Below are 24,781 nucleotides of genomic sequence, written 5' to 3' on the forward strand. Positions count from 1 at the left end.
AAATATATCTACTTTTGAATATGTGTGATTAAAATATTGATCGTCAATGGAAAAAAAACTACGCTAACGGTACATCAAATTAAACTCTATAAGAGCTTCTTTGATTTTATTTAACAATTTTTAGAACTTATTTTTTGGAAGAAGAAAAAAAACTATTTAACCTTTATAAATATTTAATATTTCGGATTTAAAAACTGAAAAAAAAAAAAGAATTGTTTATAATTTTTTTTGGTAAATCGGAAAGATGAATTCCAGCATCTAGGATTTTGATCTCTAGACATTTTCCTCTCAAACTCATATGTCATCTAACTCTTACAACTTAAACTATCAATCATAGATAAATTATTTTTAAAAATTGTTTATACCAAATGTTTTTCTTCTATTTTAAAAATCGAAAACAGTTTTGTAAAACACTAATCAAACCTATCCAACTATTTTATAGATAAACTGTGACTAAATCATCATCAACAATATTAAATTAAAGATTCTGAATATTTAAGTACGTGACTGCGTACCTAAACTGTGAATCTAATATGTGATTAAGTTGGACCCTAGAACCCTACCAATATTTAATCCACACACTCCATGATTGATATTTAAAAACTGAGTTAAGTAACACAATAGTATAATTAATCCCATTAAAAAAGTCAATTGCATTAGTGAGGACGTAATGAGATAATTGGAATTTTGGACGTTAGCCTATCATTATCGCTAGCTTCTATCTCTTCTTCCCTTCTGTCCAAAATCTTCTTATATCCTTTTAACCACTACACCCTTTCGTGTTGGCATTTACTTCAACTGTATATATATACATTATATTTATCAGACTGTCCTAAATGAATGATGAGAGTGATATAACATCTTGAATGGATCAATAGAATTTTAGATAATTGAGTTATAAGTTATATATATATATATATAAATATATATATGGGAATGCTAACTTACTCCCACTTGTTTTTTAGAAGGGGTAAGTTAGCAACCAACACTTTTTATTTTGGACAAAAAACTCAAACATTCTCCTTTTAAAAGTAGTTTAAATCAGGGGTATTTATGTAGTTTTCTATTTCATTCAATTCAGAAATTCTATTTTTCTCTTTCCTCATTTACCACTTCTTTCTGTTTCTCTTTCTTCTTCATCTTCCTGGTAATATCTTCTCCTCTACCTCTCAAAGCTTCTCCATTAATCCTCTCGTTGGATTGAAATCACCTCAAGCGTCTTGTTTGTTCGAATTGAAGAGGACCTTCACCAGAAGTCGTGTTTCTTGTACCACTCAGTTTTAAACAAAAAGCGCCCCCAACCATCAATATGTTGGGTTAAAGATGCGATTTTCAAATTTACATAAAGTATAACATGGATTTGATGGGGTTAATTTGATGCACCATTTTTGTTTCTTCAGATGTGTATGAGAGAGCATGGAGAAATTATGAATTGGGAATCAGAGAAAAATTAGGTGGAGAAGAAGAGGGATTGACAAAATTAAATGATGAGAGAGAAAATAAGATTTTAATTTAAAATATTTAATATTAAATTACAAATTTAACCTTCATTTGAATTTGGTTTAAAGAAGAGGGGGTTGAAGTTTTTTTCCAAATAAAAAAGTGTTGAGTAAGTTAGCATTCCCTATATATATATATATATATATATATATATATATGTATTTTATAAATAGTCTTATTACTTCACTAAGGTGAGATTATATCACTCTCATAGGTGTTTAAATAACCCCTAAATTTATACTCCATGTTTTATAAAAGTCTTTTCTCCATCATCTCCATTACAGCAACAACTATCACATTTAACATTTTTTTGGTGTTGGCTTCGGTGGGACAGCGGAAAACTGTCCCACGGTGGTACAGTTGAATTGTCACCGTTGGATTTAATAATAAAATATTAAGTGATCCAAATTAAATTTAAAAAAAACTACAATGACGAAGATACCCTCGGTCCAATCTCTCTCCTTGCTGTCTTCTCCATCACAGAATCCTTATCGCCACCGTCCCTCTCACTGAATCTGTGCCTCTTTTCTTCAGCGAACCACCATTGGATCCAACTACGACCACCGCACCCTCCCCCCTTCCTCATACTCCTCCTCTTTCCCCTTCCCTTTCCTCTTCTTTCTCTTCTTTTTACCTAATCTCTATTACGATGCAAACCCTTCATCTTTCCCCTCCAAATCTGAATGATATCTGTGAAAACTGGCAGCAATCCTCCAGATCTGCCGGTATCTGAGCCACGGTTGTTGAAATTGTGAAACCAAAAGATGTAGAAATTGTAATACCAAAAGAAATTGATTCTTTTATCTCTTTATATTTCCATCAAAATAATTGTTGCTTTTCAGGGTTCTTTACAGAAGATGGAAGTGGCGTTTTCCGGCGAGAAGAAGTGGACGGGTTTTCGGCGAGGAAAAGTGGGCGTTGGAGAAGTGTAAGGGGATATTTTTGTCTTAACCCTAAAAAAGTCAAACTGAACCATCATGGTTCCCTTTCAGACTGTCCCACCGAAGACTCCGTCCCTTTTTTGCCTCTTTTACATTATTTTCTCTTTCATTATTGCGCAATTTTATTTTATCTACAACCACATTGCTCGAACTTAAAAGCCCGGGTTATAGATACCAGTAAAGCGTTTCATGATAGATAGATTTATTTTTGAAAAGATGATAGATAGATTAATTAGATTATTTTAAGGATGTTGACACAAGTTTAAATCTCAAGAAAATTATTTATATTGAAGAAACTGATACAATTTTTAAACTAGTTTACACTATTAAATATACTAATAAAAGTATTGTCTAAATAAAATAGCCATTAATGCTAATTAATTGGTACTTTAGTAGGGTCGTTTTTAGGGTGAACTAAAATAATCTTTTCTATCTCCCTTCCACACTCTCTCCCTCCCTCGTCCTCTACACTTGCCATCGGTACGTCACTCATACGGATTTAGTGGTGGTGGCAGTGAGGGCGTCGGTTTCAATCGTCTTGGATGTGTTTGCGGTGGCAATTTGTGTCGTCGATTCTACGGTTGGCTTGACCACTATCTATGTTGGTACATTTTGTCATGCATTTTGTCAAAAACAACTGATTGTCGAAGCAGATGCTATGACATCTGATTTCGTGAAGGTAGGACATTAGTCCTTTGCTTAAGTTTGATTTTGTGGGCCCTTGAAGAATTTATGAAGATATGTTTTTATAGTTACTTGAGGATCAAATAGCTGTTCCAGAAGGGTTTTGATTTGTGGGCCCTTGAAGAATTTATGAAGATATGTTTTTATAGTTACTTGATGAAGGTAGGGTTTTGTGGGCCCTTGAAGAATTTATGAAGATATGTTTTTATAGTTACTTGAGGATCAAATAGCTGTTCCAGAAGGGTTTTGATTTGTGGGTTGTTATTTGTTGAAACAATCTTTATTAAAAGATTGGTTTCTATCTTTACGTTTGAATTTTGCAACAATATCTTGGAGATTCAGTTTAGATTTGTTGTTGCAATTTGTTACTTCAGCCCAAGCAAACCCTAGTGCCTACCTGCTGCTGCTGAAGTCTATAAAAAGGATAAAGACCTAAAGCTTGAAGACAACTGAAGCTAATAGAGAGAGATCAAGTATTTTAGGGTTGTTCATTGTTCTTTATCCTTGTTTCTTGTGAACAAACTTTGCTCACTGATTCTATAAAGCAAAGTTGTGTTCTGTGTTCTTTAATGCTTCAAACTCTGATTGTTGATTGTTTGTTACCAATCACTGTGGCAGTGATTGAGAGAAAGGGAGAGAGGCTCTCATACTTAGGTTGAGATAGTAAGTAGAAATACACTTGGGTAGATTAGGAAGTGAACTATGAACTGTGGTGTTCATGAGTGTCTGTAATTCCTGAATCTTGAGATAGTAGATTTCCTTTCTTTGGGTGCAAACCCTCCAGACGTAGGTGGAGTTTCACCGAACTGGGTTACCAATCTTCTGTGTTCTACTTTATTATTTTTCTGGTTTTGTTACTGTTAGTCAGTTATCGAACCGGTTGTCCCAGCATCGCGTTCGACATCTGTCCTGTGCGAGAACCGTATTTACAATCTACATCAAAGCTCTTCAACCGACAACTTCTCATCTCTATGCATTTGCGTTTTCAGGCACCGTAGGAACCGATGAAGGTTGATTATTTGTGCTTCACAATTATTGCTCTCCTCTCTAATAAGAAGTGACTTCTTCCTTCTCTTCAGTTCTTTCTCTCAGATGAACTCATGTACCGTTGTGTTGACAATAGTGTGGAAGAGTGGAATCACGACGTTGATGGCGACGATGTGGAAGAGGGACCATACTGCCCCCACTCTTCGGGTCGTTGTTTGAATGACAATAGGGTGGTTGTGGGTGGAATCATCGTAGAGTTTGGAGTGAAGTGGTTTGGATGAGTGAGAGAAGGTGTATTTATAATAAAAAATCTTTTTATCACTATCAATTATAACCACTAATTTTGGGAATATTTTTACAATCTTGCCTCTTGCTGTATCTATTTATTAGTCCATCCATGTACTAAAATATTAATTATTCATCCTATATTCCCTTATTTCGCATATTTGATGGTATATTTTATTGGTGATAACTTTGGCAGGAGGAATGGTACATTTTTTTTATAATCAAAATACATGAAGAGGAGAAAATAAACATTTCGAGGAGAAGGAGGAATGGTACATTATGTTATGACAAGTTTACTACGCAAATTGCAAGAATTATCACGCCACATCCATATATATAAATAGCAAATTGATAGAATGCAAACAAAGATCTGCTTGAATGTAGGAAACGTGAACCTCTAGTGATGACTTTGATATTCCCCATCCCTTTTGTCAGAATAGGAACAGAAGATTCTTTTTATTATAATTTAGATACAATGAAATACAATATCCGGAAATCATCATTACACTAATCAGCATTTAGTAGTGCAAGCTTTAACACTACTTCAAAGTGACAGTGTGACACTCTTGAGTCTTGAATAATACCACAAACTAGTGTGATAAACTTATTTACTAAAATTGATCAAATAAATCTATAACTAAAATTTGTGTCCAAATTAAATACACTCATATTTCATTATGGAAGAAGAGGTAAGCAAAATAAAAACCTGTACATGGAAAGATTAATGTAATAAGAGGAATTGTCTCACTCATCAATCATCAGCTATTGCTCCCACTTTTTCACCATCTCCATGAAAATCTCATTCCATGTGTCTATAGGTCCTGGCAAGCACCAGTGGGTACAATCATTATGCACAACCTTTGTCACCCCTTTAGAAAATGCATTTGGACTCACATAAGCACCTGGATGCCCATCTGGCCTCATTAGTGATAACTTGGTTACATCTAATGCCTTAATCTTAAAATACCTTCCAAAATATTTGGCTTTGTCCTTGGCTTTTTGCATTTCTTCTAATCCAATTCTTCTAATCTCGGCATCATTCTTTCCAAGCTTCCTCTTCCCTCTATATGGTGTAAGCCTTGAACAAGTACCTCCTTTATCCCAAGAACCTTCAAAATGAACAGGTGCGAATGTTCTCACAATGACACCAATTCCATCTCCTTTCACTGTTTTCCTCTCAATTATACTATTAAGAGCAGTCCTCAAAGCCTTCCTTATTGGCACATAATAACCAATTTCCGTGCAATTGGGACGATGTAAGTTTAGGCAACCCAAAACTGAATCACCCTCATGGTAAATTGAAGGAACCTCCACAAACCAATTCCCAAATGCTAGCACAATGAAGTCCATTTCACCCACATCCTTTGCCCAATTCTCATTAACTTGATCCAAATGCATTGTGTTATGACGTGGTCCTGGCCCTCTTAGTTGCCTTTGAACACCTTGCACAAGAAATGGGGCCCAATATGATGATAAGGTTGCATTGTAAGAAGGAAAATACCACCAGCCTATACCTCTATAGATGAATTTAGGTGTTTCAAAAGTGGACAACATGCAAATAAGGGACTCTAATTGGTTCCTAGCTAGAGAGTCTCCAACAAACGATACATGCTTGTTCCTGATGAGTTGGAGAAAAGCCTCTGGATTAAACCTCGGAAGATGGCACCTTCTTGGTTTCCATTTCCAATAAAGATATTCAGAGTCTGGCCTCCCATTAGCCATACAATTATGGCTTTCTTTGATCACACCACAAGTGGTACCATTGTACAAAGGGCCTTTCTTCTCACGAACCCATTTGCCATTAAAGTAGTCACATTGCTTCTCATAAACTTTTCCCTTTACTGCAAAATATACCAATAGGTTAAACTTACTAGCTGCTAATAATTTGTAGTTGAGAAAAAAAAAACTTGCAATTCTAAAATTCTAAGGGTATGTTTGGAAATTTGTGTACTTTTGAGGATAAAAGGTAGAAACTTCTGACCATAATTGATTTTAAGAAAAATATATTTATATGGTGAGAGCTTGGTTATAGGATGAAAAAAAAATAGGGAGTCAAAATCACGGTGGATAAAAGCAACTCCTCTTTTCTTTTGGGGTTGTCTACAATGATTTTGATTTTACTGTGAATTTCTAATGTGCATATATCCAAGTAGTGCATGTTCACATACAAGGTCAGAAAACACGGAGAAGCTAAAATCACGAAGTCAGCCACAAAAAGTAAGTTAAGTTGTTTTTGTTCATTGTGTGTGAGTTTTTACAGTGTATTAAAAAATGCACTAATCCAAATAGAATATTACAACCTTTGCTCATTCACACCCCATTTCTTCCACTTGATTTTCACTTGATTTTTTTTCTATCCCTCTCTTATTTTTTAAGGAATTATCTAAATCACACAAAATTTACATTGGATAAAATCACTCTAATTTTTAAGTGGCCCAAATTTACCTTGGGTAATTTCCAATTGGACCACATCTCACACTTCCTCTATTTTTCTTTCTATTTTTCACTTCCCTCCATCCCTTTTCCCTCCATCCATCCATCCCCTTTCCCTCCATCCCCTTTCCATGGTGTCAAGAAAGCATTTTTCATAATATTATTAAAGACAAAATTATGCATGCACACACACACACACACATATATATATATATATATATATATATATATATATATATATATATATACCTGAATAAAGAGGAGGCGGAGGAGGGAGATCTTTGTCTTTCTCTGACAATAAAATACCTGCTGCATAATTTGACAAGTTCAGAAAAAGTCTACATGCCTTACTTCTAACATTATAATAGTGTTAATTAACAAGAGAAAATTATGCTTGCATATGTTTACCTGAATAAGATGGAGGTGGAGTAGGAGGAGGAGAAGGGGTAGAAGCAGGAATAAAGGAGTTGTTGGTGATGATGAGAGGAAGAGGAAGCTCAGTTGGTGGAGATAAAGTAAGCAACAGAGGGGGAGACTCAGAAACAGAGGAGTAGTTGGTGTTGTTGTTGGAATGAGGAAGCACAATTACTGGAGGAGTTGATGGAGTAAGTGAAATATCAGGTTCAGTGGGAGAGCCCGAAAGAGTGGAGTGGTTGGTGATTTGGTAAGAAACAGAAAGCTCAGTTTCTGTGGAAGGAAGCTCAGGAAGAGGAGGAGAACCAGAAGAAATGGAGGAAATACAGGTGATGATATGGCTGGAATGATGAAGCTCAGTTCTTGGATATGAAGTGAGTGAAAGAGGATAAAAGTATAAACAAAGCAGTGCAAAGATGAAACCAGGAAGAAGTTGCTTGATGAGGAAAAGGGAATGGTTTCTAACTGCTTTTAGAACAGTTCTCATCTTGAGACCTTTCATGGTGACTCTGAGGACTCCTTCCTGGTTTATTTTTCTGTGCTTCATCATTGAAAGCTCTCTGGTTCTAATTTTGTGAGTGGTTCCCTGAGAGGAGAAGGTTATGTCCTTCTAAATACGTCCTTGTTTAGTATGGACCAAGAAAATGTGTGGTCCATAGTGGAGAGCTGGAATGATAGCAACATTGAAAATGTGAGGAAATTTTAATTACCATATAGAGGAATGACATGAGTAACAGATGAAATTCTTAATATAAGAATGAGAGTGACGAATGTTGCTTAATAAGTTTTAATTGGCTTATTAAACTGCTAGTCAGAAGAAGCCAAATGAAAATTTCTATTTCTTAGTACATTGTATTTTATTGCAACTGGCTTAATTATTGAGCCTGTCAGGTGGTGTGACTGAAAGTGAAGACGTACAACAGTGAGGCACAGAGATTTATTTCACCCATTCAGTACAGTAAACAACACTGTGATCTTACTAATCTTCTGGGTTTCAGAAACTCTGATTTGGACTTTAATGTCCAAGCATTAATATATAAATTCATTTTCTTTACCATTTTATTTTCACACAATTTCTCTTCTTTTTCTATCACATTAAATATCATATTTTTCATTTCATTTTTATTCATATAGTGTGGGTGAGAATGATGTGTGAAGACCTTATTTTCTTTAAAAAACACTAACGACACACTTTTTTCAAAACGCACATTCTTATATTTTACTCTTTTTGTTCCATAAAAAATATTTTTTTAGTCATTCTCCATTTTTTTCAAAAAGTTTTTTATTCTATAAAATCAATTCATTTATGTCTAATTTTTTTCTATTTATATCATCATCATCATTTAATAAATTTTCTTTCACTTCACTTTTGATTTTAACTAATTACAACTCTTCTTTATCAACATCATTCTTGTCTACTCAATATATAATGTTTTAGTAAGACTGCTCTATCAATAATTATCATCTTACTATTTGTGCAACAATCTTAAATAAAAATCTTTCAAGAATGGAGGAAGGAGTATAAAGTAAAGAGTTTAATGGATATGCACTGACAGTGTAAAATAGTTTTACACAATCATCCAATCAAAGCATGCCACATAGGAGAGATAATTACATTTGACTTTAATTTTAATTAAAAGAATAAGATATTTTCTGATTTGGCGGAATTCAATTGGATGTCTGTGTAAAACTATTTTACACTGTCAGTGCATATCTATTAAACTTACTCTAAAGTAAACACATTTTTCTCACTTTTCAAAAATATATCAACAACCATAAATAGCAATAAATGTGTTAAAGTCTATTCGTCATAGAACAGTGATTAAGATGCAGATAGGAGGAGCCAAAAATATGTGTTGGTAAAGCCAAACAGGGGAACACAATAATTAACAATCTTATGCGTGCTATCACTTCAAGGGATATTCCAGCCAATAAAGAACTGCTGATATATTGAACCACGTAGTTCAGTGAAGTATCTCTGCAACTCTATTCACATAAAAATATGTAATTTAGTTTGGGGCTGTCTACATTATTACTAATATTTTAAATTCAAATTGGAGAAAACTACAATTTCAATTTGTTTTAAAGTGGAATAAAATATATATTTTAATAAATCTTTGAAAACAATTAATAATGTAAGTTTTTCTTTTGAAAAAATAGTTTGAGAAGAATGTTATAAAAGTAGGTCTAAGAGAATTACTTTTTCTTATAATAAGGTACAAAATTAGTTTTAAATATTATTAAATATAGTTATATTTTTGGGTATTATGCTTTGAATAATTTTTTGTCGGCAGAAAAGTATATTTAGTCACCAAAAAGTTCACTTTATGTGAATAAAAAAATTTAAAATATAATTTTGGTCCGGTTAAGTTATGGTCATTTGATTCTAGTACATTGTTGAAATAAAGTAGCACTTTCGTCCAACAATTTGAGAAATATTTGATTATAATCATCGCTAAAATATGAGTGTACGGTGAGATGTGATGTAGCCTATTTTATACATGCACTAGTTAGCTTATGTGGCATCCATGTGGTTTTAAGGGAATTACAATTCACCTAATTAAAACTAATTAAAACATTTAATGCCTATATTAACCTAATTATCCCCAATTCAATCCTCAAATCACACTAACATAATTTTTTTCAAACCTAATTTCTCCTAGTAGAAACTAGGATGTAAAGCTTCTAACTTCTCATTCCAACTTTTCTTATGAATTCCTTCTGAGTTTTCCATATTTTTCATACATAGTGTAGTTATTTAATTGTTTTTTTTATAAGTTGCTAAATGAAATGTTTTTTATGTCTTGTCACTGAAAAATGTTTTAAGTGGCATTTATTTTGTCAAATTGTGGCATTTTACAAGTGACACAAATACTATTATTTCCGGTGACAACCTTAAACACCTAATTTTATCTCACCATATTCATATTTTCCTTATTCTAGTTCCATTTTAGGTTTTTTCTAATATGCATCACTTTTAAAGTGATGTAATTTTACACCACCTACTTTGACCGGTCGGTATAGCAGGTCAACACATTATTTTTTTTAAGAAAAAATATCATTAAAAAATTATCATATATCAAATTTCTTTAAAAAAAAATATGTTGACCTGTTATAGTAGTTTAAAAAAGTGGTGTAAAAGTTATGCATATTAGAGGCACCCTACCCTCCATTTTAACTCTTTTATATTTTAAACAAGAGTCAAACATATGCATTTCCCGTTTTTGAGTAACATGCTTTAGCTTTGTTTAATTTCCACCATGTATATCTTTTACTTTTTTTCTATTTTCCTTCTTCCTACACAATTTCCAGGCCGTACACGACACCTTAACTCTCTATGCATGAATCACCTGCTAAACCACAGATCCGGCCCTGTCTATTTTGTCCTAAGGACAGATCAACCTTTAACTTTGAACGATGATCTCGAACTTTGACCCTTCTCAAAGGAACACACGTTTTTAATCCATAAAGGGACGTGACTCATTTCTTCCGGGAAGGAAGGGGCTTCACCTTTTAACACTAACTTAAGGGGGATCATTAATATTATTGAGAAAAGAACAGCAGATCAGAGAAGACGAGAGTTGCATAACCTACAGGAGGAAGAAGCAGGAACGTGGGGAAAAACTGGAGTAACATAACCCTGGGTACTGATCATTGCGGTCTCTAAATCAAATTATAAGCCGACGCCCAACATACTGAGTCTTCAAGTGATAGCCATCAACTCGAATGAAAGGCCTACATCCGGCCCTAAACCCTTGTTTGTAGTCTTCTAAACACATGTAAAATCTTGCAAACCTAGGCTGCAAATTTCCTACACGCCTATCCAACTCGATCTTAACCTTCTTAGTTCAGCAAAGGACCACAACAAGCTAGCTATACTACATACTACCATGCCTTCGCTGAGGCAGACTTGTGAAGAGGGTGGTGTTAAACCTAATTAAAGAGGGTGGTGTTGTACATGTATAATTTTAGTATTAGTAAAAAAAATTGTAAAGAAAAGTGTAATTTTGAGGGTGACTATGGCATGGCCTAGTCGCCGGCGGGTTCCGCCACTGCCCCCTCAAGCACGTGAGTAGCTAGTTTCTTAACCATCCATGCTGTATACTACTTTGTGATATGCAGCATAATAATTTAACCTTACATCATCCACAACTTGAGGGGAGGTTAATGTTCTTTGTCATCCCCACCTTGTCCACAATATTCTTTGCCACCCATTTCCCAGTTGCATTTTTATTTTGAAGCACCCTCCATTTACCTGTTATAAAAAGTAATATCTAGTATTCTTTGTTTATAATAATGTATTCCTTCATTTTATTTAAAATAAATTTACAAGAAATTCTTTTAGTTTGTAATCAAGTTTTTCTTGATCCATGAACCACAAATTCGTTGTTTTAAGACATGAGCTAGACACACATTCTAATCAGCAACTTGGGATATAGGATTTGTTGGGTTCGACCACTTAAATGTCCTTTATTGGTAAAAATGCAAAACATTTAGGAGCTCACTTGTCATAAGATCTTTCTATATCTTGTCTAACCTGTCCAAAAGAAGGCCAGAATTGCATCAAACATATGTCTTTATTGAGGAATAGAGATGGCATTGTCCCTTCCCTGCATGTCAGCCACTCCTTTAATTCTCACGATGCAAGCTTCTCTGTATATATTGGTCCCCCCACTCCCCAAGCATTATTTCTTGTACAAGGTGTTGAAAAGTCAAGCTAAGGGCCAATTCATAATAAGTTAGTTGTATTTGGAGTTTATTCATGATTATTAAGAGTTAGGTTGGGGGTACTGATCAAACATATATATTACCCTTAATATCATAATTGATAGGAGATAAGGAGCTAGCTTAAGGCATTAATGAAATTGATGTAACATTTTGAACTTTTATGTATAATGCCTTACAAGTTAACAAGAATGGGGAGAAGCAAGTTGAATGGATCGATGCTGAAATGAGAAACAGTGAGATAGAAGAAGTGGAAGATGACAAGCCAATATACTTTGGAGGTATTTGGATGCAAATACTCCCTCCGTTCCTAAATAACTGACACTTTAAGGTTGTTGCACAAGTATTAAGAAATAGCAATTAATGTTCTTGTTTTAATAAAATTACAATCTAACTTCCTACTATACCCTTTATCTCTCATTAATTCTAACTTTTCAACTTTTCTATCACCAATAAATGAAAGGTACAATTAGTAAAGTATAATTAATGCTCTCTTAAACTTTGTAAAGTGACAGATATTTAGAAACAAAATTTAGCTAGAAATAGTGTCAGTTATTTAGGAACGGAGGGAGTATCCAAATTAGCATTATTGAGACACTTGGGGCCTCATTGGTGGCTAATCTATCCTTTACCATATTATGATGATGATGAGGTTCAAGAGCCTATGCGGAATAATTCTGACAAGTGGTACTTGCCGAAGCCTACATACACATGAAACAAAAATCTTCTGGAGCTCACAAAGAAATGGGAAGAACAACAATACACCATGTCCCACGGAACATCAATACTATCTGAGCTAATAAATAACATCCACATGGTGCAACTAGCTTTTTTTCATGTTCAGACTCCAAATTCTCATTGTCATTTGCAATTTTCTATGGAGTGATGATAGTTAAACATGGAAAGAGTGCATACATCTTTCTCCTTTCATAAATCACACCTCATTTTTCTCTAAATCTTTCTCCTTTCATAAATCACACCAACTATTTCTCCTTCTTCTCTTCCTTTCTCACACAGGGTAGGGTGTCTTTAAATATCTTCATTATGCGAATGTCTATGAATCAATTCCCTTTTCTATTTCTATTTTCTCTTTCAATTATATCACTCATTAAATCTTTTCATTTCTCTTTTCTTCCTATCTCACTTCTCTCCACTTATTTCCCACTTAAATGAGTGTCAATGAAACTTAATTCAACTTTTTTAGCATGTATGTTATCTATATTTTTTTTCATAAAAAATGGCCATTTTTACCTTGTTAATTTCTTTTTTATCATAGGCTGAAAAAAGTGAAAAACTCGGCCCAAACAAGCGATGGAGCAGAGAAAGGAAGCAACAACACACATAATGTTACATACTAAATTCAGATTTCTGCACTTGAATTTTGCTCCCCTCATGGCAGCTAAGATGCTGACATCTTAAGAAAGTGTCTATCATCTCAACATCCACCCGCAACTTTTTTGGATTATCATCTCATTCATTGAGTCAAATAGTCAATCTTATTCGAGCTATGAGCGACAAAGTTATCTTTACCAAATATTTAGCGCAACTGCATTCACATGAACCTCTTCTTAAATTAGAACAACCACTCTCAACTAACTAATAACATGTTAAATCAGTTTATTTTTTTCTGACGCTTCTTACAGAAGCGAATTGATTTATGTTTTAGAATTTAATCGTGCAAAACAGAGAGATAGAGAGATATCAACCTCTGTGGCAAAAAATATACCTCTCACCTCCATCATCAGATTCACCAACAGACAGGGGACCAAATGTTAATTCCCTATTTATTATACATAGGTATTTCTGCTGCATGGAAGGAGTCATTTCAATTCATTGCACGTTAATGGTACATTTGTACTCGAGTGTTTTTTCTTCACTTTTCTTTTGGGGGGTCAAAGCTCGAGCTTGAACATCGAAAATTACAATAGTTGAGAAGCTACAATGAGTGGACATGGTTTTGGAGAATAAATGCTGTGTGCATATATAGTGCATCCAAACTTATTATCAATTGGGGAATGATTGGTTAATACAGTGAGATGAAAAGTAGAAAGCGACAAATCATGGGTATGGAAAGACAATGATATTTTGGGAATGTGTGTCCATTACATTACTCATATAGAAATATACATTGTGTTTCAATGTGAACTTCCATTCAGAAATGTCCATGAAAGTTTAATGTGTATATATTTATGTTCAAATGGGTTAAAATTATAAATACTTCATCCGTCCTCTATTATAAGTCACTTTTAATCACTTTTCTTGAATTAAAAAAATTAGTTAAAATTAATAAATTTGTAAGAAAAAAACATTGACTTTTCAATGTCACCCTTAAAATTTCTCTCTTCAATTTAAAATTTTTCAAATATAACTACCTCTTTCATCTTAAATATGAGGTTAGTATTGGAAAAAAAAAATGTTGCATTGATATTACAAAGTGACTTATAATTAAAGACAAAAAAAATTTAAAAAATGTGACTTATAAATGAGGGCGGAGGGAGTACCTTTTTTCCAATAAGAGATAGAGATTAACAAAAAAAACACACTCAAACTAGATTAGAATGTCCATTGAGAGAAATGTTAACATACCTTTAGATGTTAATTCGTGAGTAGGAATCAAGTCCTTTCTGCCTTGCTACGGGTAGCCATAAATTTTGTCAGATATATTTATTTCAAGGAAAATAGCTGGTGGGCACCCTATTAAATGGGTAGACACTATAATTAGAAACAATAAGAAAGGAAAATAAAAGAATATTTAACATTTTTTCAACTGGAATTAAAATAAAATCTGGTAAAATTATTAATTAAAATAAGTAGATTTTTTTTGTTACAAGAGGAATTAAAATAAGTAGATTAAAAGTCTATGTTTTTTTCCTACAAATTTATTAATTAAAATAAGTAGATTTTTTTTTGATTCAATATATATATATATATATATATATATATTAAAAACAAAATATAGAAAGAAAATCACACATTAAACTTTCATGGACAAATTTATTAATAAATAAGTAGATTAAAAACTCGTTCAAAAAAAGTAGATTAAAAACAAAATATAGAAAGAAAATCACAAAGATTAAAAAACTAAATAAAATTTGGAAAAACTAAAAACAAGCCAAAAAAACATAAGTTGTCTGTACATTTAAAAAAAATGATTGGAAACGTACGATTAATTAAAAGAACAAATGTACCAAACAAAATTAAAAGAACAAATGAGTTTGAAATCTGAGTATAAAAACTGAAAACAGAAAGGGAATGATAGAAGACAAATGAACAATTTCATTGCTACTCAAAAAAAAAAAAAGTCTTCGGAGCGAAAATAATTTTTATAGCTAATCGTGTCATATATATTAATGATTTTAATTTTTTTAGAAAAGACAGGCAAATAAAGAACAAAAAGAAAGGATAATGATAAATGTCACAATTTTGAATGCAAAGTATATGAATCGAAGTATGAATTTGTAAAAGAAATGAATCTCAAAACGAAGTATGAAATGAAGTGTTTTCAATATAAGTGAATAAAACTAATAAGACAAATGAGTTACTACAATGTTGATAAAAACAATAGAAATAATTTGAAGGAAAATAATAAAATTTCAACAACCAATCATGTCATTTTCAATTTGAAGGTGTTTCATTCCTACTTCATACAATTTTAACACTTACTGGATGTCGGCTCCACATTCCTTGAAGAGTTCATGGCGTTTAATTAAGGGTGCACTGCACTACTGCATTAGTTGCAATTGCTGCATTTGAAGCTGACCTTTGTTTGCTGGGTCTGCTAACATGCAAATCCATATAAGATGCCCAAGTATACACAATAGGATCACCTTAATATAAAGCTGAACCAGCCTCAGAATGTTTCTCATTTGTCCTCGAGATGAATATGTACCAGAAGATAGGCCACCACTCATAAAGAAAACCTCCAGGTGCATCAATTGTTGTCAATTGTTTCACTACTTCACCTACATTACCAGCATAAACTTAAATTTTAAATAAAAAAAAAACGAGAAATTAATAGAAAAGAGAAAGAAAAAAAAAAGAGACTGTCATCAAGAGATCCAACACTCTGCATGTTTAATTTACAATACTGCTCCCCCACTAGATACCCACCACAAAAGAAACTAATACAAGCCAAGAAAAACCTAAAAAACTCTGTTTTCTAATGCAATTATGGCCTGGTTGGCCCCATAAACCAGAACATCCCTCTTATGCACTTAAACTCTCTGTAATAATTTTCCTTGTACCAAATTCATTAAAAATGGTGCTTGTGATTCTTGTCACCTAGATAGTGCAAATTACCCCCAAAACAATAAAGCTTTTGATCTAACTAACATAGACATATAGGGGCATTATCTATATCCTGAATATGGTTCCTATTACTTTCTAACCATTGTTGATTATTTTCACTAAATACAATTGTTTATAACAACTTATAATTGCTTAAACATGAAAGAAGATCTATAAACTGCAAATTTGTCAATTTAATTACCCACCCAACTTGACACCAAAATTAAAATCATAAGGTCTGGCAATGATACCAGATTCAATATGCCATATTCATATAACACTATAGGCCTTATTCGTCAAGCCTCTTGTGTGCAAACCCCACAGTAAAATTCCACTATTGAAAGGAAAATCTAACACATTACATGTGACAAAGGCCCTTTTCTATCATTTTTATTTACCAATGATTTTCTGGCCCTTCATTGTATGTGATCTGGTTCACCTCATTAACCGACTTCCGACGCCTTATCTTTAAATATAAATCACTATATGAGCTCTTTCAGAATCAGCCCACAATATTCTTTAGCCTTAAAGTGTTTGGGGTACCTATGCATCAACTCTTACTCAACACAAAACAAAATTAGATCCAACATATGGCTATTTAATCAAGAAACAAAAACAACAATCAAATAGTAATTACTTCCCTGAATATGCTATGCTCTATCACAATGGCCAACTAACACATGTTTCTATCACCCATTTGAATTTAAAAAAAGAAAATTACTCCATCTCTCCTCCACCACCAGTCCTTGAAGATTGCATTGACTCTCTCCCCCTTGTTTCTCTGTTCTCACTTTTGTTCTCACTCAAATATAAGTTACCACCATTGCATCACCAGGTTCCTCATTACGGTTGAGTCTTGAGAGTATAAGCAGCGACTTCCCTTGCTTCAAAGATCAATGTTTGATTTTTATGATAAAAAACACAGCACATCAAAGCCACTGAAACCCAGCATAATGTGCCTTCTCTCTCATATCAAGAAAGAAGGTAAGTCGACTACCTTTAGCACTTAGATCTTAGATATGGGTGCAACTGATCATGTCGTCCTTACCATGTCTCTTTAGACCACTGATACTGCCATAACAGCTATCAGAATCAAGCTGATAGAAAATTCAAGCAATTCAAGAGCCATCTTACTTTCACCCACTTTTTATCAGTTTTTCTATCTTGTTGGCAAATGCAAGCCCCTCCTCAGGGTGGGTTCCTTCTTTTGGTCCTCAGCTTACGAGGTACTAGCAGCAACTTATGCCTTACATGTTCCGTATTTTAAGTACAAATTAATCCCCATCCCTAAAGTAACATCCGCTGTAAACTGTCACCTAATATTTTACACCATATTCTTGTAATTTACAAAACGTTCACCCCTGGAGGATGCTTTGACATGCTGACTTTCACCATGGCTTATGTCTTTTACAGAAACCTAGAGCACATATTACTTTTACCTTTCATTTAAATACGTACTATAAGCAAATCCCATACCCCATCATTTGACCTATATCCTATGGCACCATAGACTAAGGCATCCCTCTTCTAATGCACCTCAACAACTCTAATCATTTTTCTTAAATAAAAATAGTTCTTGTGATTCATTCCACCAGGTAAGAAGTGCAAATTACCATTTTCTACCAGTTCCACCAAAACAAATAAAACTTTTGATTTGTTTCACATAGCCATGGGAACCCAGCATAACAAACTCTTACTCTCATGTCACCCAAGGTAATTCAACTAGCACTTAGATCTTAGATACAGTTGCAACTGATCTTATCTGCCCCACCCTGTCTCTTTTCTACACATGTAATGCCATAACACCTATTTATATCAAGCTCCCAACTGAACCAATCATTCAAGCAAAATGGTAAATTATTCAGAAGCCATCTTGTTCTCTCCCACTCTCTATCTTACTAATGTCCTGTATGTTCCTTCTTTTAAGTACATATTAATATCCGTTCATGAAGTAACATCCACCGTAAACTGTCACCTAATAATTTACACCATCTTCTTGTATTTTACAGGACATCTACTCCTTGAGGGTGGTTGGGCTAGCTGAAGATCACCATAACATATACCAATTACAGCAACCTATAGCACACATAACATTTACCTTTCATGTAAATACATACTATTAGCAAATCCTATACCCCATCATTTGACACACAGCACCATAGAGAGACGTCCCTCTTCTAATGCATGACAACAACTCTATAATCATTTTTACTTATATCAAATTCAATAGAAATGGTGCTGGTAATTCTTGTCACCAGATAACTATCAGTGCCACCAAAAACAATAAATGATTTGATTATAGACATATAACACCTATTACAGAATTAACCCCAAACTTTCCTTGACCTTCAATTCTTGCATTGTTTAACCTATTCATCATCTCCTATTCAACCCAAAACAAAATTAGATTATCAGATGGCTATTTAATCAAGAAACAAAAAGAACAATCCAAGACTAAAAACATCACACAAAACCAGTCACATACAAGATACAACTATCAACTAGCAAGAAAATGAGGAACAACTATCAAGCATCCTCAATATAATCAAAGAAACAAATTTAACAGGTAACAAGAAACCCGAAAAGCGTAAAAGAAGAGAGTGCACCTTCATCGTCTTCTTCAAGAACTGCAAGAGCGTGCACCCCTGCAGCACCAAGCCAGTGTCAGAGTGTTCCAAATGTGCTTCAAGAACGTTGCTGCGACTGGCCGTCGCCGTGGTGACTCCTCCAATGGAGAACATGCTGCCGCCGGAAACGCACTCGCCGGAGCCGGATAAAACGGGTTTGTGTTGGGTCGTCGGAAGTGAAAGGGAGGGATTTTATAGGCGTGGGTTTTAAAAACCGGACCAGCCGGTTCAACATAGAAATATGGGATTTTTAGGTTTTGTGAACTCGTACGATCGATCGTGTCGGGTGAATAATTATATTGGTTTTTTTTTTCTTTCGGTTATTCTCGTCCCCTTCATTTCCACTAGAAATATTCTTGTTATTGCTTCAACTCATATTCCCCAAAACTGTGCTGACCTGTTGCCAATAAACTTTTCGACATTATATAGTCTGACAAAACAAGGAATAAGGATAGAGCTGCAACTTTTCCCTGCATTCCGACCTCTCACTTCGTTCTTCTTCTGTAGGACAAGAGCTCACTTCGACGTTTCGGTTTTGATTCTGCGGGTGGGAGGAGTGAAAGAAAGCAGCAAGATAGAGAAGTTTTTCGTCTCCTTGATAGCTTGGAAGTTCTCCAAAAATTCTAAAGTCTAACTATTTATTTTTTTCTACTTCTAGAGTTTTCTCCTTCAAAATTTTTAATTTCTTTACTTTAAGAAATTCAAGTTTCAGAAGTGTGATTCTGACTCATTAAAAAGATACAATTGGGGTAATTAAGTATTGGAAACTATTTCTTCTTTCACTTCAGAAACAAAATTGATTTAATTATGAAACTTTCGAGAAAAAAATTATCTTGTGAATTATATTTATGAACTTGAACTTTTGGAATAAAAAAATCGATTTTGGAACTAGAACTTCCGAAATGTATTTTTACATCTCTCGAAATTGAAATTGCAGAAGTATTACAAATTTAAATTTTCAAAAATTTGGGGCGTGTTTAATTTCTGTTATTATTTATGCGGATTGGCTTGTTAGGAGGGGGCTTCCTTGCCCGCGTCTAATCTTGTAATTTTTGACACATCTTATTCTGAGCTTGAAACATTTTTGTTGAATGACTCTCTTGCGATTCCTTAATTTCCTTGTCGTTTGTCTTCTAATTTTCCAATGAAAAAACAAACAAAATGTTTTTAGAGCTAAACATATTTAAAATACTTTGAAGCCCTAACTCTTGCATTGCCAAAATCAAACTTCATGCTTTTTTGGTCTATGTTTAAATTGCTTTGCCACACGAACAAATTAACCTACAAAATTTTGGTTATATGCCCTAGTAATTAAGTCCCAATCATTTTATAGGATGTCTCTTAGATATAGCTTGTCCATAGAAGTCCTATCAGCTCGAATAAAATTATCTTAGTGAAATATATATATATATATATATATATATATATATTTGTTATTTAAACGGGAAAAAAGTTCCAAGCATTTGTTCATTTTTTATTTTTCAGAAAGAAAAAAATGGTACACATTTATAGACCATAAATCCAAGAAGAAACGAGTGGATTGAGAAATTAAAGTAGTAAAAATTGTGATAAGTGACAAAACGATAAATATAGAGAAAACAATGAGATGGAAGGAATGTAAATGTATTTTGCGAGAAATTAAGATGTGTTCCTTTCAAATTGTAAATTTAAAACAACATATGTTCCATATATGAAAGAAGAGAGTGTAAACAAAATGAATTTAACATATGAAAAGGTTAGTGCAATAATAAATTAACAAGAGATATATAAATGCATCACTCATCACTTCTTGATTGTTCCTCCCATTTCTTCATCATCTCAAGAACAATCTCATTCCATGTGTCTATAGGTCCAGGTAAGCACCAATGAGTGCAATCATTCTGCACATTCTTTGGAACCCCCTTAGCAAATGGGAATGGACTCCTATAAGCACCGGGATGTCCATCTGGTCTCATTGATGCTAACTTTGTTAGATCTAATATCTCAAACCTAAACCCTCCAAATTGTTTGGCTTTTTCCTTAGCATTTTGCAATTCCTCCATTCCAATCTTTCTAATCTCAGCATCCCTATTTTCAAGTTTCTTCTCCCCTTGTTTATAAGGTTTAGTCTTTGAACAAGTACCACCCTTATCCCACGAACCTTTAAAATGAACAGGTGTGAATGTTCTCACAATAACACCACCTTCATTTCCTTGAGCTGCTTTCCTCTCAATTATTCTGTTAAGAGATGTTCTTAAAGCTTTTCTTATTGGGACATAGAAACCAATATCAGTGCAATTGAGATCAGGAAAGTTTTGACAACCTAAAACTGAGCCACCCTCATAGTAAACTGAAGGAATGTCAGCAAACCAATGTCCAAATCCAAGCACAATTAGATCCATTTGATCCATGTCCTTATCCCAACTCTCATTAACTTGATCCAAGTACATTGTGTTATGCCGTGGCCCGGGCCCTGTAAGTTGTCTTTGAACACCTTGCACAAGAAATGGGGCCCAATATGATGATAACGTTGCATTGTGAGAAGGAAAATGCCACCAACCAAGTCCTCTATAGACAAGTTTGGGTGTTGAAGCAGAGGATAGCATGCAAATAAGGGACTCTAATTGGTTCCTAGCCACAGAATCCCTGACAAAAGCTACATGCTTGTTCCTAATGACTTGAAGAAAAGTCTCAGGATCAAACCTTGGAAGATTGCACCTTCTTGGTTTCCATCTCCAGTGAAGATACCCCATGTCAGGCCTGCCATTAGTTATACAATTCTGGGGTTCTCTGATCACACCACATGTACCATTGTACAAAGGGCTTCTTCTATCTCGAACCCATCTGCCATTGAAGTAGTCACATGGTCTCTTGTATGCTTTCTCCTTTCCTGCAAATAAAACTTCACGTTGTAACTTGCTGCTAATCAGTTGAGAGAGAAAAAAAACCCACTTTATATATTCCTATATCTTCATATCTTTAGATAAAGTGCATTTAAGTTTATCTTTCTAATACAATAATACTTAGGCACCCAAACATGCAGAGATGACACTTCATTTTTCATTCTATCTCTCATTTTTTATCATATACATCATATATATATATATATATATATCTCGCATAATTACTTCTCTTTCTTTTGTTCCATTCTCACTCTTGGTAGCTATGGGATGTCTCATGTCTGCGTTATATGGATGTGTATCAAACATTTTCCATTTTAATTAAAAGAAAGGTTATCAGTTATGCATGCATATAATGTACCTGGATAAGAAGAAGGAGCAGGAGAAGCGGGAAGAGAGGAGTGGTAGATGATGTTACTAGAATGAAGAAACTCAGAAGTAGGGGGTGGAGTAAGGGACAGAGTGGGAGAAACAGAAAAAGATTGTTTATAAGGGATGTGGGTGGAGTGAGAACTATCTGGCCCTGCAGATGGAGTAGGGGATGGAGAGGGAGAAGTAGAAAGAGAGGAATCGTAGGTAATGTATCTGGAATGAGGAAGCTGAGGAGCTGGTGATGGAATAAGAGACAGAGGAGGAGGTGGAGAAATAGAGGATGGAGACAAAGGAGCAGGTTCAGAGACAGAGGAATGATAGGTGATGTAGGTAGGAAGAGGAAGTTCAGATTCTTGGGAAGGATAAATGGACAGATAGGGTGAAGGAGGAAGAGAGATATGGTAGGTGGTGTGGATAGGATATTGAGGAAGCTCAGATGCAGGGGATGGAGCAGGGGATTGAGGGGGAGATACAGAAACAGAGGAGTGATATGTGGTGTGGGTAGAATGAGGAATCTCAGGTGATGGGGATGGAGAAATAGAGGGATTGTGGGTGATGTATCTTGAATTAGGAAGCAGAATTTCAGGATAGATTGGAGTTGGGGACAGAGGAGGTGGTGCTGAAACAGAGGAGTAGTGGTTATCAGGTTCAGGGGATGGAACAGGGGACAAATGGGGAGAAGTAGGAAGTAAGGGTTGGTGGGTGATGTGGGTTGTAGAATGAGGAAGGTGATCAGGTTCTGGTGATGGTGCAAAGGACAGAAGGTACAAGTATAAACATAGAAATGCAATGAGTGTGAAGGGAAGAAGTGATTTCTTTGTGAGGGAAATGGATGGGATTTTGAATGCTTTTGCAGTGCATTTTTTGAAAGCATTCATTCCTTCCTACTTTGTTTTCTGCTTAGAGTATCTTCTGTTCTGTCAGTATGTGAGGCAAGAAGATTATCCTTCTAAAAGGATTTTATAGGATGTACCTCAAAACGTGGTCACTTGTGGACAACTGGAATGATGGCAAAATGAAAGTTGTGCTGAAATTTGAAAGAATGATGGCAACAAGTTGAGTGAGAACTCACATAATTAAGAAATAGGAATTGCATGTGAAACAGAAGAAAGTGATATGATACACCTAGTTGGGTTAGTCTACTCATTCAGTTCAATGAGCACATGCATATATGCACCGTTGAATTTGTATACATGTAGCATGCTCACTAATTTTCTGAGTTTCAGAACTACAAAATTTGGAATTTGAAGAAAGTGATTCAGCTGCACAGGACTTCAAGCAACCATGTGATCAGGGGATATTCCAGCCAATGCAGAACTGCTGATACTGCTGACTTTGCTGAATATACTTGCCTAGTTGCCTTAAAACATGCACTTCAGAACTTTTTATGGAATCCTTAAGGTGGTAGAAATAAAAAAATAAAATAGAGCAAGTCTTCCCATTCAATAAAAAGATGAGAGTTAAATAGTTTATAAATGAAAAAACTTATAACACACATTATCTTAGGATTTTTAGTGAAATGTTGTAGATTTGTAGCGTCTTTTATTAATGTGGTAAATTCTTCATCCAATGTGGTTATAAAAAAAAGACATTCATGTCCTTCTCTCATGCTATAACTTTAGAATATACCCTTTACACCATAACAATTGATATTAGAGCCGACGGCTACAACCGTGATAGCCGCAACAACCTTGTCAATGGGGAGTGTGGTAATGATTTGCACTTGATGGGAAAATTGGGAAATTGTTGAGAATTCTTTAAGTGTTAGAAATAAAAAACAAAGAAATCTTCATATTAAATTGAATACGAAGTACTTTATAAGTAAAATGAGTCATAATACACAATCTTGGGATTTTAGGTGAATGATGTTGTGTTATTACTTATTAACTAGAGTGATTTACTCTTAATATGTTGATGCCTCTCTCATGTTAATATCATGAATGTGAAGTATACCCCCACACCATAACCATTTTCATAACACTTTTCAGTGCAGCAGTATAACCTCTTCAACTGTAGACATCTGTTCTTATCACGAAAAAAGGCAAAGCATTTTCGTTACCTTTTCCTTAGTTTATCTTGTATTTTTTTATTTTGTTTTATTTTGAAACATTGACTAAATATATAAAATGTAGTGTAGCTTACGTTCCAGTTTGTCACCCACGCAGATCATCAATGCACTTCTAAATACGGTCAACGTGGAAAAAACTACCTTCTCAGCTCAAACGCACTTGCACTTATATAAGACTAGGATTTTAGCCCGTCTCCGTGCATTGATGCACGGATGAGCCGTTCTTCAATTTATCATATTTATTCAGTCAATTTATTTAACTCCATCTATTTAAATCACATACCAGTTATTGTAACTTTTACTATTCACAACACAAAATATGGCTTAACTGAAACATATACATCAACGACTAATTATAAACATTAATATGTATAACAAAAGTTGTATTTTCATTTATTTTTGTCAAAATAACTTGAACACAATTATAATGTTAAAATTTCTATTATAAATATACGAAGTCTCAGAGTGAAAATGATGAAAATTTATTCACAACAGGGTATAGTCAACAATATACATATATTTAGAAAGAAATTCCAGTGTCAAATACACATAAAAAATACAGAAAGTACTAATTTTCTT

At 34.2% G+C, this 24,781-nt stretch overlaps 2 protein-coding genes and 1 long non-coding RNA gene across 5 annotated transcripts; all 3 read right to left on the reverse strand.

Annotated features, from left to right (window-relative positions):
• Positions 1-4,836: 4,836 nt before the first annotated feature.
• LOC130739968 (xyloglucan O-acetyltransferase 1-like) lies at positions 4,837-7,933 on the reverse strand. Of its 3 annotated transcripts, none has more exons than XM_057592446.1 (3): positions 7,239-7,933; positions 7,080-7,136; positions 4,837-6,238 (listed from the first exon to the last, which is right to left on the reverse strand). In XM_057592446.1, exons 1-3 carry the CDS (start codon positions 7,792-7,794, stop codon positions 5,160-5,162), a joined length of 1,692 nt encoding a protein of 563 aa, XP_057448429.1. In that variant the 5' UTR covers positions 7,795-7,933; the 3' UTR covers positions 4,837-5,159. The 3 variants fall into 3 exon arrangements, with proteins under 3 accessions (XP_057448429.1, XP_057448428.1, XP_057448430.1); XM_057592445.1 differs by having other exon boundaries at positions 7,080-7,139; XM_057592447.1 differs by lacking the exon at positions 7,080-7,136.
• Positions 7,934-10,427: 2,494 nt separating this feature from the next.
• LOC130739970 (uncharacterized) lies at positions 10,428-19,089 on the reverse strand. Its single transcript, XR_009020002.1, has 3 exons — positions 18,863-19,089; positions 15,633-15,931; positions 10,428-14,663 (listed from the first exon to the last, which is right to left on the reverse strand). It is a non-coding gene; the product is annotated as an uncharacterized LOC130739970 (long non-coding RNA).
• Positions 19,090-20,478: 1,389 nt separating this feature from the next.
• On the reverse strand, positions 20,479-23,342 carry LOC130739971 (xyloglucan O-acetyltransferase 1-like). Its single transcript, XM_057592448.1, has 2 exons — positions 22,124-23,342; positions 20,479-21,752 (listed from the first exon to the last, which is right to left on the reverse strand). Exons 1-2 carry the CDS (start codon positions 23,010-23,012, stop codon positions 20,659-20,661), a joined length of 1,983 nt encoding a protein of 660 aa, XP_057448431.1. The 5' UTR covers positions 23,013-23,342; the 3' UTR covers positions 20,479-20,658.
• Between the last annotated feature and the right edge of the window lie 1,439 nt (positions 23,343-24,781).

This window comes from Lotus japonicus, chromosome 2, assembly GCF_012489685.1.
Source record: "Lotus japonicus ecotype B-129 chromosome 2, LjGifu_v1.2".
NCBI classification, from domain to species: domain Eukaryota; kingdom Viridiplantae; phylum Streptophyta; class Magnoliopsida; order Fabales; family Fabaceae; genus Lotus; species Lotus japonicus.